This window comes from Tachysurus vachellii, chromosome 22, assembly GCF_030014155.1.
Source record: "Tachysurus vachellii isolate PV-2020 chromosome 22, HZAU_Pvac_v1, whole genome shotgun sequence".
Classification (NCBI taxonomy): domain Eukaryota; kingdom Metazoa; phylum Chordata; class Actinopteri; order Siluriformes; family Bagridae; genus Tachysurus; species Tachysurus vachellii.
In genome coordinates this window covers 7,856,334-7,870,157 of record NC_083481.1, presented here as the reverse complement: position 1 = coordinate 7,870,157, position 13,824 = coordinate 7,856,334, and the positions used below count along the sequence as shown (strand labels likewise).

Genomic DNA, 13,824 nt, shown 5'->3' with positions numbered 1-13,824 from the left:
ACCTGAATAATCTGTATGAAATGCAAGATGCAATTTAATTTATAAGCATTTGTAAATATATATTACAGGTATATGGGGGTGGTGTTTTTCAAGTCATGACCATGGACATGCAGGGCAGGCATTTGAAACCTTCAGTGACATCTATGGGTATTTTTGTGAAATAATTAGGTAAATCCATGACTTGCACTGGGGCATTGGTGTTCTCTACAGGGATTATATGTATGATTGCCGTGATAATGACATTAGCATACTGTGACCAGGTAGGTCAGATCAATCTTGTTAGACAAGGCTAAAAGCTGCACATTCAGACACTTCACAGTCCGTGGCGAGCTCACGTCAGCAAAAAGCACCAACAGCAACCCCTCATCTCTCTCTCTCTCTCTCTCTCTCCCTCTCTTTCTCATTCCCTCTCTCTCTCTCTTTCCCTCTCTCTCCCTCTCTCTCTTTCCTTCCCCCCTCTGTCTCATTCTGCCTCTCTCTCTCTCTCTCTCTCTCTCTCTCTCTCTCTCTCTCATATTCTGTCTATCTCTCTCTCCCTCCTTCCCCACCCCCTCTCCCTCTCTCTATCCTTCCCTATCCTCTCTCTCTCTCATTCTGTCTCTCTCTCCCTCCTTCCCTATCCCCCCTCTCTCTCCCTGCTTCCCTATCCCTCTTTCTCTCTCTCCTTCTCTATCCCCCTCTCTCTCTCCCTGCTTCCCTATCCCTCTCTCTCTCTCCTTCCCTATCCCCCCTCTCTCATTCTCTCTCGTTCTCTCTCTCATTCTCTCTCTCTCTCTCCCTATCCCCCCTCTCTCCCTCTTTCCCTATACCTCTCTCTCTCTCTCTCTCTCTCTCTCTCCTTCCTTCCCTATCCCCCCTCCCTCTCTCCCTCTCTCTCTGACGGACACAAAAATGGTCGAGAAGGACCAAAACCAAGGCTAATGGTGCACTGATGTGGACGCGGCGTCGCAGTGTGTTTGTGTGCGTCTGTGTGAGTGTGTGAGAAAGCGTGAGTGTGTATGAGTGTGTGTGAGAGAGAGAGAGAGCGAGAGAGAGAGAGAGAGAGTCGGTGTGTTTTCTCCTTTCACATCCACCACAACGAGCCTTCATAAAGGACTCGCGAGGGTTTCAGGGCTTCAGCTCGGACACTAGAAACTGAGAGAAGAGCTGAGAAGGTGTCAGTCGGATTTAGCGACCTTACAGAGTCAAACGGATAAACCGAGCACTTATAGGATTTTTTTCCTTCCTCGCGTCTCTGTGTTTACGTTTTTTTTTGTTGTTGTTGTTTTTTGTTTTGTTTTGATGTCTCGTGCTGAACGGATGGACCACAGAGATGGTGACTTTTATCAGCAATGAAGATTTCTTTTCTTTCTAACGAAGCTGTTTGTTTTGTTCTTAACCCGAATCATTTTTTTTTTTATTAAATTTTTAAAAAAATATATATTTTCCTGACGAATTGAGTTCATAATTTATTATTTATTTATTTATTTCTAGGTTTTAATAATAGGTTAATACACGATATCAGCACTTCTAAGGGAAATATCCTGCATGACACGTTTAATTCTAAGCACCACAGAATATACTGAGAGGGAAAAGAATAAGAAGAAGTAATAACAGCTCATTTCCGGTGTCTCAATCGTCGAGGATCGATTGGTTTTCTCTTGAGGGATGAAAGTAAAAGCCCCATCAGTCAGAAAGGCTGGACTTTTTCCCCAGTAAAGAACCACGCAGGATAAAAGGGCTGGAAACTTGGCGCTCCATCACTCGCGTCTTTTACGCGCGTCCTCCGGGGTTCAGCGTTTCTCCTTCACTCGCTTGAGTTTGTCAGCAATCATGGACCTTAGAGGAGAAACCGATGATGACAATGTGGACTGTGAGCGACCGGCGCCTATTGAGGTTTTCGCGAGCAGGTCCACGCTTCACGGCATCGCCCACATGTTCACTTATGAGCGCCTGTGCGTGAGACGCTGCCTGTGGATTATCTTCTTCGCCGGTTCGCTCTCCTTCCTCGTGTTCGTGTGCGCGGACCGCGTGCGCTTCTACCTGCAGTACCCACACGTGACCAAGCTGGACGAGATCTCGACCCCGATGATGACTTTCCCTGCTGTGACCTTCTGCAACCTCAACTCCTTCCGCTTCAGCCGCGTCACGCGTAATGACCTGTACCATGCGGGAGAGCTGCTCGCGCTGCTCAATGGCAGGTGAGATCCCACATCTGGCAAAACTTGGGAACAGTTGTGCTCACACTTTCCATGAGGAACAGTACCTATGAATTTTCAGTAACTATGAATGCATCCATAACATGTTATAATGCATTAACAATGCGGTAAAATGCACTCATAACCCATTTTAACAATTGCTTTTGCATAACATGTGCATAATAAACTTCAAGATGCATACATAACATGTTATAATGCATCACGAGGCGGTATAATGCACTCATAACCCATTTTAACAATTGCTTTTGCATAACATGTGCATAATAAACTTTAAGATGCATACATAACATGTTATTATGCATTAACAAGGCGGTATAATGCACTCATAACCCATTTTAACAATTGCTTTATAAAGGGCATGTGCAAAATAAACTTCAAGATGCATCCATAACATGTTATGATGCATTGATTAGAAATTAAAACACCTTCTATGAAGTCCATATGAAGTTATAAATCATTACAACACTTCCCATGAAGACCACGTATAAAGACCATATTGACCATATTAATGCATTATACACTTTATTATAATTTTTTTGTTAACACTTTCTATGATGGTCAAATTTATTCTTACCCATGAATACATTCATAGCATGTTATAATGCATTTAAAAAATTCTAATTATCCAGACTATGGAATGAGATTAGCATATGTTTAAAAAATGCCTTCATGAAATGTTAACAGAATGCATTATAAGCAGTGTTTATATATGTTATAAACTTTATCAACTTTATCATATTTTTATTTGAAATATAAAGTCAGGTATAACCAGAATATAGACAGCTATAACAAATAAATGATCGCAGGACGATTAGCAGGCAATCACACAGGCACAGACATCACAAACTGAAGATTCTTAGGTGTCAGTGATTATAGTGTGCTCTAAAAACATTGTTCATATTGCATTCTGTCTTCTCTAACAGTTTAGAAATGTATCATTTAAAACGTCTATAAAGTTTTGTTATTAAATACTTTATAGAAAAGTTGATATAAACAGCTATAAACTAATGCAATTTCCTGAATAAGCACAGCAAGGTGCATAACATCATATTAACAGGTTTTTTGTAGAAAACATCAATGCATCATAGCATGTTACATGTGGCCTTCTTAGAATATGTTGCATCATTTTCATGAATGGTGTACAAAACAAATGAGGAGAAAAAAACTTTGTGGAAAAAAAAAATCCTCAGATGAGCACAGTGTGGCTGTAAGTTTAGCCTGTAAGGGCAAATAAAATAGTTCAGGTGAGTTTATGTCTTTGGGCCAAAATATGAACAGCATTTTCTAATCTCTAAACTAATCATTGTGTGTGTGTGTGTGTTTGTGTGTGTGCGTGCGTGCGTGCGTGTGTGTGTGTAATTAAACGAAATTGAACACTGAGAGAACAACAAATAAATGACTCAATTTTTACTGTAGAAGTTCGGAGCAGCTGTTGAATTCTAAATAAGTGTTTAAATTATGTTGCAGTTTAATCTACAGAGCTTTAATCTAATTGACAAAACAAAACATGTAGTTTTTTTTCTTTGACTATAAACTTTCTACTAGCAATGAGAATATTTATTTATTTATTTATTTATTTATTTATTTATTTCCTCTTGATAAGAAGATCCTCTAAATTTTTCATCAGTACATTTATCTTGAATTGTTAGGAAGCGACAGCCATGAGACAATATCCTCCCCATCCTGTTCTTATGTAGTTCATTCAACTTTCAAAACCATTAATTAAACATTGAATCAGTTTACATAAACAGATTAAGGACGTGTTGTTGGCTAAGTGCATAATCGTTAATATGCTGATGTTTATTGAACATTTATGGAAGGAGACTTGAGTCAGTAAGATTCCTGACACTGAGGTTAGTTCCTGTTATTGATTAAATCATAGTAGCTATACAGTATACAATCGCTCTCTCACCAGGATCTCCTTTTTTTCTTTCCCTTGAACTTAATGAGACAGAAAAACCCCACAGCTTCTCATGTTACTGGGAAACCAGGAAGCGCAAACTCCTTTGTCCTCTGGTCCCGCAGCCGTTCCATAAAAAGAGCAATGTGTTGTACATTAATAAATTAAAATTTAATTGTTGGCAAATTGCAGTGGTATACAAAGCGGAATAGGAAGAAGAATATTTTTAACATACTCTAAAATGTTTCTTTATTTCTTTTAAATAATAATAATAATAAATAATTGTTGTTATTATTACTATTGTTATTTAAAAGAAATAAAGAAACATTTTAGAATATTTTTAACATGCTCTAAAATGTTTCTTTATTTCTTTTAAATAACAATAGTAATAATAACAACAACAGTAATTTATTATTATTATAATTATTATAATTATTATTATTATTATTATTATTATTATTATTCATTTGACTCATGTAAATCTGTTTTCCCATGTCATTGGATTTAAGCTCTAAATCCTCTAATCAAGCTCTAATCAAGATGCAGTCTTAGGTATATAATCAGTCTTTTCAAATTAATCTCTATGCACAACATCTATGTGATTACCAGTGACAAGAATTTGGACTTGAATCTACAAGACTGAGTTACTCAAAAGCTACTATTAGAAAGGTTACAGTACATTTCATTTATTATTATTAATGAAATGTACTGTAACCTTTCTAATAGTAGCTTTTGAGTAACTCAGTCTTGTAGATTCAAGTCCAAATTCTTGTCACTGGTAATCACATAGATGTTGTGCATAGAGATTAATTTGAAAAGACTGATTATATACCTAAGACTGCATCTTGATTGCAATCTCACTTTTACTAGCACCATAAACAATATGGTTTTAATGAGGTAAAAAACCTTTTCCATGTTTCAGGGGCATTTGAATCTGTACTGTTCTTGGAACCATAAGACCTACAGTATATAGATTATATAGATTACTGTTTCGGGAACAGTAAGGCAAGACCGTTTTAGATTATGACAGTCTCAGTGAGACTAAGTACTTTGGGTACTTGAACCAATATCTGTATATGAAGAGCTTATTCAGCTCGATCTCTAGAGATACTGTATGTAGCTGAATGTGTTGTCCTGAATTGTGTAACTTTAATATCTTTCCTAAATTAGCACATTATTGTTACAGAGTCTGATCTCTTTATAGTATACATGAGCTCTCCAGGTAATCTTCTTCCAGTGTTAGGTAAGCAGTCTCGTTTTAGTGAACATGTGTTTAGTGAAGTTTCAGATACCTGTTCTTGGCTGATTGTAGCCCATCCACCTCACGATTCAGTATGTTGTGTGTTCCTAGGGGTTTCCACCCATAGAACCTTTGTGTGTGAAATCCCATAAGATCAGCAGCCATCTCATCTGGCACCAACAACCAATCGGTTCACAGAGGTCACATTTTCTCTCAATTCTTATGTTTGATGCAAATATTAACTCGATCTGAATCTGCACAATAATGATAATCGCATGAACTGCTATCGATTTAACATCTTTGAGACATGTTCCCGTTCTCATATTGTGTTAATAAGCATGCACACGTTTGCCGTGTTCACTGTGTATCGCTATGTTCCTCATATGTATTACTGTGTTCCTCATGACCATGCAAAACCCGTACTGTAGTTCTGGAAGAAAAGATAAGGAGAAGCTTCTGTGTCCTTCTTTTTCAAATCTCACAGTACTGTTGAAATTCAGTTAAGAATTTCATGTCTATTGAAATCCATTTCTTAGAGACAAATTATTGGTAACACATTGAAACAAAGGTTCTTTAACTTTTGTAAGAGTTTCTATACTCTTCTGAATGAGAACAATTATTAGAGGCACAGTCTTGCTGTGTGTGGTGTTGCTTCCTTATGCCTCCACAGTCCTGGGTTCAGTCCTGAACTTTTGTTAGAGTCTATGTGGCTTTCCTTGGTTCTTTGGATCAATCCCACCTTTCCAAAACATACCGGTAAGCCAACGATGATGACTTGCTTTTAGATGTGAATGAATGTGCATGTGCATGATGTCTGGGGGGAATTGCGTTAATAATAGTTCTTTTGTTAAATGCAAGCTGAAACTGCTGGATTTGTTTGACCAGTCAGCTCAGCTTTTCAAGGTGGCTCCACATTTCAGGGTGGTCCCTGTTATATTAAATCTATCGGCGTGTTGTGTGAACACGGAAAATCTGACCTTTTGTTCAAAGGTCTTAACATGATCTTAGATGTTTCTCATTTCCCTTTTTTATGTTTTGGGATTCTAAAACATAAAATTCTGTTTATTTCGAGGTTTAATAATATAATACATATACAATGGATCATAGAGATCCTCCCTGAGTTCTCTCATGTTCTCCCTGTGCTTTGAGAGTTTCCTCTGGAAACTCTAGTTTTCTTTCCATGTCCAAAGACACGCATTGTAGGCTGATTGGCATCTCTAAATTGTCCGCAGTGTGTGAGTATGTGTGTGATTGTGCCCTGTGATGGGTTGGCACCAAACCCATCAGAACAGAACATCTAGGGTGTTCTGTGCGCCAAGAATCCTGGGATAGGCTCCAGATTCACACCGATCCTGTTTTAGTGCTACAGAAAATGAATGGCTGGATAATAGTAAGTAGTAGTAGAAATAATAATAGTAAAAAAGAAAGCAAGAAAGAATTTTATATAAAGCACAAGTATCTTAAATATGACTGAACACTTACACCCTTATCTTAGTACTAACACGGAAACGGCTGCTTTCACTTTATTATTTATAAATGTGTAGAACTCAACTTTAGGGCTAAGCAATATGTTGATACTGTATGTCATTATCACGATTAATTTTATGTCACAATATACTGTATATTGTTATACTGATACATTGTGGTTGTGCTATAAAAAATAATGGTTATAATCTTTAGAGGAAGCTGAGTTGATGGAAAAGACTTTTGGTTGAATCTCGAAAATGATGAAATGCTTTAATAATTAATTGCGTTTTACTAGAACAGCTCAAATTTCTTAAGAAAGTCATCTGTTTAGTCTCACTGTTAAGTATTGCCTTGGGTGAGAGCCTTATTTTAATGTCTTCACTTCTTCAGACTTTAATTTTTTTTTGTGATCAACATAATATTTACTACAATTCCTGAGTTAAGTATCATGCTTATTTACTTATTGTTTCTTGAAAACCATCCTTGGATTAGTCCAAGCAAAACCTATTTACATTTTATGTTTATGTGTGCAGCTTAATCAAAGTAACTATGCACTGAATTCCCTGCGGATTAATTAGGTTAAAAAATGACAAGAGAAGTCTCGTCAGTTGTAGAAGTTGTGATGCATTAAAAAAAAGAAAGTTTTCCAGTGGTAATCAAGAGCAAATTAAATGTTAAGGGCTTGCGTTCTTGTTAACGACAGTTTGCAATTTGCCCTTTTTTTTAATTCACTTTCACAGTTGTGCAGTCTTCGGGTTTCAGAACGATCAGAATGTGTGCCTCTGTGTTCTTATGACAGAAAGTGGGAAATTCACAGACACAAATACTCATGAATATAAACACAAACGACGTATCCGTGTATCTGATGCTCGGTCACTCTCGCCCTGCTCAGCACTGCCTAGGTATTTTTAGCGTATTGATCCAGTGTGCCGTTTTGTCCCACGTTCAGTGAGACAGTGCCTCTGCAGTATTAGAATGTCACAGAAACCGTCTGAATTTTTCAACACGGTTCAGAGAGTGAGTCCTGGCAGCTCATGTTACACACACTGTAGCTGCTGAGGGAGGTTATCGCATCCTTTTACCACAGCACTGGGCAAATTTAATGGCACTCTGCTCCATAGCCTGAGGGTGTGAGGCATTATGCACATCTACGGTATAAGCCAGAATTTGTTATGTTTTGGTAGTAAGAAAATAGCCTAATTGTTAATGTTCAGAGGTGGAAATATCTGTATCTAGGATTTATGACTGCTCGCTACTGAGATACGCCCGAAAACAACACTTTTCTGCCTTTAAAGCATGTTCTGGGTTCAAACCAAATGTCAGGCACTGAAGTGAAAAGGACATAAATGATACACATTCAATTCTGGGTACTTTTGCTTCACTCAGACTTTATCTAGATGCATTTTGACCTGTGAATTCACAAGGCCCTTGTCATGTGTGCCAACAGAAAATAAGTAGGTGGGATTGGCACATATCTGAGAGAAAAAAAATTGGAAAGAAGATTTTTTTTCTCTGATTGTAGTACATGTAGTAATGTAGCACACACAATACACAAAAGCAGCTTCATGCAATCATGGTCCATCATTTGAGAACTATTTAATCTGAATCCAGAAAAAAGATTCACATGTTTCGCTTCTTAATGAACACTTAATCTTTCACAGACAGGGTGTGAGGAGTGTGGTGACTATTTTTGTTTTCTCACTTTTCACTTTCCATTAATGCCACAAGTTTTCTATGGGATTGAGGGGTCTACTGATGCTGTCAGTGTCCCAGTGTTGCATCATGCTAGTCCAAACAAGTCACACACAGATTTGGTCTGATGCACTTTACAGTTGTCATCCTGAAATATCTCAATGTCAGTATTGTCGCGTTCTGCATGGACATGAAGCACGAAAGACGTCCCCAGAGTCCGGCCAACAAACTACCGATTCAGTTTTACACTAAAGCCCTATTCGGATTGGATTTGTTTATCTGTAATGAATTTTTTAATTACAGACAAAAGTATATGGTTGAGTGCCTCTTCGATAGCAACCATCTTCCTTTTTGTGAGGAAGTGTTTTGTGTTGATTTAGGAAAAGTTTAAAATCAGAGGAAGGCTCACTGATGTGCACATTATGATACTAAATAAAGCTACTAACTACAAACAAGCATATTTTTGTTCCAATGCAAAGTGACATCTGCATAGAAAATCCCAGACATTTGTATCCGGACAGGATAAAAAAACGGTGAGATGAAATTATTCTGCAGCAATGTTCAAAGAGAACAGAGAAAGGGAGTGAAAGAGAAATAAAATCAAAGAGCAGCATGTGTAAAAAAAAAGGAAAGGACCACAGGACACTAAGTATATTTTAAACCTAATGAATAGGTTTTAAGTTACATTTGTCGTAGTGTGAAACGTAATTAGAATGCATTTTTTTCTTTGATTTAATTTGATTTTTGTTTTTTAATGCTTTTTATTCCCGTATCCTTTTATTGTTTCTTTTTATTGGTATTATTATTTTATTTTTCATTATTATTTGAATTTGCCTACATTAGACACAGTAGTGGTAAAAGATCTGAAAAATTACGTTTAAATGAAAGCGTAGATAATGCATCATGGATAACAGTGGGGGTTTCTGATTGCTCTCAAACTTGACTTATTCCTTTAATTATTAAATAATACGCAGCCAATTATGCTTTCATAACCAAAAATAATCAGCGATGTAAATTCACCTACAGATAATTGATTTCGCATCTGAAATGTGCTCTATGCGATTGAACTAGCGGAATAATGCGACGCTCGGCGTGACCCATATGTTACGAATCCTAAAACTAACATAATATGAAAGGCGAGTCGAATAAAAAACAAAACAGTGTGGAATAAATTAGAATGGAAACAAATCGTTGCAGACGATCTTGTTATACTCTACACGCTCTATATGATATACCCTAATTTGAACATTTCCACTGCATACAATTTAGGATGGTTTCAACATCTGCTCTATAGGAAGCCAGACCACTTGCCCTTGGTAGGTGATCTGCTTGACTTTTGAATGGTTGTGAACCAGAGGAAGGTTGAGTTGAGTAACTTGCTAAATTTCCTTGTTGTGCCACATTTAATGGTCCATCACAAGCATGGCAGAAGACTCCCCAGATCATACAATCCCAGGCAAATTAGTGGGTGAAAAGGATTTTGCAGACGGTTACAGGTTTTATCGCAGTGTCATAAATAGGAGCCTCTGCACCAAGAAGGATAAAAGCAATACTGCTTTTAGTTCTGTAAAATAAAGCAGCTCAAATGAGAGCTGTCCTTATAGAGCTTTCTAAATGAGTCTTTACTGCATAAAATAATGTCTGCATAGAGACAGCCTTGGCCTAAATGTGTGCTGATAGATAGCAAATTCAAGTAGGAACAAATAAATCAATTTTGCAGTATATTATTGGCAACTTGGGTTAAATAAAGTCATGTAATAACTTGAATATTTATAATACAATTAAGTCAAAGGTTAACAGTCTTACCAAAATGGACAGCTCAGTGGTGTGGGGACTTGAACACACAACCTTCTGAACTGTGATTTAAACCCTTTCAACCAGTATAATGGCTTTCCATTCTGCCGGTGGAATGGAAATTGTCTTACTAGACATTTTCAATAAGTATAAACAAATGAATTAATTTATCGTTGTAAGTCTGACATAAAATGACTCAGGACTCTGTTGGCTTTCAGTGTGAGACGTTTTTCCATCTGTTGGATAAACTTATTCAGACTTTTAGTGGTTGAAGGTAACACCTTCACATTTTAGATGCTTATGCACAAGCAGTGGAAGCATCTCAGAAGGCAGAACTGGTTTGATATCATTATAAACCAGGGGTGGCCAACCAGTCAGAGACCAAGAGCCACATTTTTTACTGTGTTACCGCAAAGAGCCACATCATACACATGGGCACACATGAACATCACCTTTTTTCCCTGCCATTTTAAGAGCAAACTTGTTAAACGAATTGTTTACTCAAATGATCATGCTCCTACTGGGAAACTTTGAGGTATTTTCATCCCACTCAAATGCGCGTTTGACGAAAATACCGTATTGAACTCAAGCGACGTGAACACGTATATTAAAAAGACACAAATACAAACTTCGATATGAACGTAAGAGCCGCATGAAACTGGGCAAAGAGCCGCATGCGGCTCGGGAGCCGCGGGTTGGCCGCCCCTGTTATATACTGTAAAGATTGTTTTGGTTTTTTGGATTTTAAACAAAATTATTGCCCCTATTTGCCTAGGTAAAAATAGAATACTTATAAACACACATTAACAACCACTGTGGAGTGAGACATGACACAGAAATTTAATTCATCCTAAAAACAATTCCCTTTTTTTGGCCTCTGGTAAAGTGAGACCAGTGAGAGTGAGAGACCAGTGAGACACCTCAACCACACTAAAACTACACCACGACTAGCTTTCATCGATTGAATTACGTCTAACACTGAATGAACTCCACTAAAGATTGTGTTGGCTCGGTAGGTACGATTTGAAGTCAGAGTTAATAAGGTTGTGTGTCCTTGAGCAAGATCCTTCAGCTTAGTTGCATCCTGTGTCAACACAGTGCTATTTCGTACTATGTAAGATATCCGAACACTTTGTTGGAAATGTTATGCGGTTGTTTACAAATCATGTTGCTAGCAAATTGTTGACAGTGTAAGATTAACTATGTGGTTTAACACTCAGTTTGTATTGTCAAGACACATATAAGGTTTAGCAAATTCAGTAAATGAAAGTATTATGTGGATAAAGACCTACTTCTTATCATTTTAAGCGGCTGAATCAGCTTAGCCTAAAGTCTTAGCAACTTACTGTATACAGTATGATTTTCCTGCTGGGTTTACCTATCTGTTTTTTTTCCTTCTACTTGCCACTAGAGAGAATTGTGTCAATGCATAAAGGTAAAAGTGAAGAAACAGTGATGCGGTGAAATCAACAACTAAAACGAACTGTTGTGCAGGAGAAAGAGAGAGAGAGAGTGAGAGATGACAAGCTGAGGCAATTAACTTGTGTCTCGTAAGCTGGGTGATAAACAAGGCTTTATCCCTGTGTAATTAGCACTGTTTGTGAAAGCACACTGTTGCCGCACTGATAAACAGGTGCTCCATCTCTACTCAGTCTCCGCTGGTGAGAACAGTGTGTGAGTGTGTGTGTGTGTGTGTGTGTGTGTGTGTGTGCGCGTGTGTCCGTGCAGCCTTAGTGTCAGAGCATTAAAAGAAGGGAATGGAGAGATTTGCTTAAAGATGAGAGACTGGGAAAGCTCAGTATCTTAAGTAAGGAGTGAAGTAAAATCTGAGAGAGATGAGGCATGGCCTTACAATTCCATAATTATGCACAACAGACAGGAAAGCGTGACAATGAAAATGAAGTGAATTTGTACTTTATTTAGAGAGTGTAAAGTACTTAAAACTCATCACGCATACGCAATTATTTGCTTCACCAGCAGGAAATGACTTCTAATCAAAGTGTCTTGACTTTTCCTAAAATTTCACCGCAATTTTATTACTAGTAGCTCAGAGATAAAAGCCACTGAAAATGCAGAGACGATCAATGTTTAAAAAACCAACGGTACTCACCCTATTCATTATTTACTGCAGTGGCTCTCAGTTTGGGGTCCAGAGACCTCCCAGGGTACATGAAGCATAGCTAAGGGGTCCATGATTTTTAACATTTTTCTTACAGTGGTGTATTTAACGAACCACAAGACAAAATAATTATAATTTATTTAGGCGTCCAAGTTCCAAAGTAATCTCATACCTAATGTTTTCAGGAATAGAAAGCTATAATGCTCAAATAGTGTTTGTGAAAGAAATGCATGGCGGGAATTGGAACTGTAACTAATGGAGTTTATTTTACAGCTCAGCCTCCCAGGCTTGAAAAAGCATGAGAATCCCTAATTTACTGAATGACATGGGGGAATTAGGGGTATAAAATTTCCTGGTGCACAGTGGCATAGTGGTTTGCCTGTTTGCCATTGCACTGCTGGCGTTGAGGGATTGAATCCTGCTTCTGCCCTCAGTGCACAGAGTTTCTGTGCGCTCATTGTGCTTTGTGGGTTTCCTCTCCCAGTTCAAAGACATGTGTTGTAGACAGATTGGCATCACAAATTCCCCCCCAAATCTTCTTAGAAAAGCAGTATAAAGGAAGCATCTGTGGTCCCGAAGTTTACATAAAAAAGGAAATCCAATAGTTTCATTGGACAAGACTTATGTGAAATATTTATTTGAAGCATAATGTTTGTGGACTTTTACACTGGCTTTTCTTTACCCTAAGTTGTGAGTTTATACAATGATTTATAAGCTATTCGCATTGCAGTCTAACTGATAAAATAAAATAAAAAAATTTTTTTGTAATGAATTAATGATCGAATCTCAATTCAAATTTATTTGTAGCGCTCTTTTAGCAACGGACATTGTCTCAAAGCAGCTTTACAGAATATAAACATAATACAAAAAATCTAATATCATACAAAGATTATATAATACAACAATCCAAGATTAATATTAGACATATTGTGTTTGTATTTATCCCCAATGAGCAAGTCTGACGTGACTGAGGTGACTGTGGCAAGGAAAAACTCCCTTAGATGGAAGAGGAAGAAACCTTGAGAGGAACCAGATTCAAAAAGGAACCTCATTCCCATTTGGGTGACACTGGAGGATTTGATTATAAATATACAGTCCGGCAATTGTGTATTGATGAAGAGGTTGTTGTCCTCAAAGACCACATGTAGTTGTCATATCTGATTATAATGTCTGAATACTTCATGAAGCAACTGGAGCTGGTACATCTCTAGATGCCTTAGGATCCTCACAGGCTTGGCCTCATCTCAATAAAGGTCTAAAATCTTTGTGAGACAGAAACGGAGCCTCATCACATTTTACACCGATATCTCATAGTCTGTGCACCTGAGTATAACCAGGGAACGCTTCGAGTGGGGAAGTGGTGACTCAGTGGTTGAGGTGTTTGCTCACTGATCAGAAGGTTGGGGTTCAAGAC

General features: G+C 37.8%; 1 protein-coding gene across 1 annotated transcript in view; it reads left to right on the top strand.

The window, feature by feature from the left end:
* The first annotated feature begins 1,534 nt into the window (after positions 1-1,534).
* asic1b (acid-sensing (proton-gated) ion channel 1b) overlaps positions 1,535-13,824 on the top strand; it is a 303,047-nt gene continuing 290,757 nt past the window's right edge. Inside the window, exon 1 of the mRNA XM_060857891.1 lies at positions 1,535-2,180. Within this exon, the coding sequence (XP_060713874.1) occupies positions 1,813-2,180 (368 nt within the window). The 5' untranslated portion in view covers positions 1,535-1,812. The remainder of the gene's footprint in view (positions 2,181-13,824) is intronic.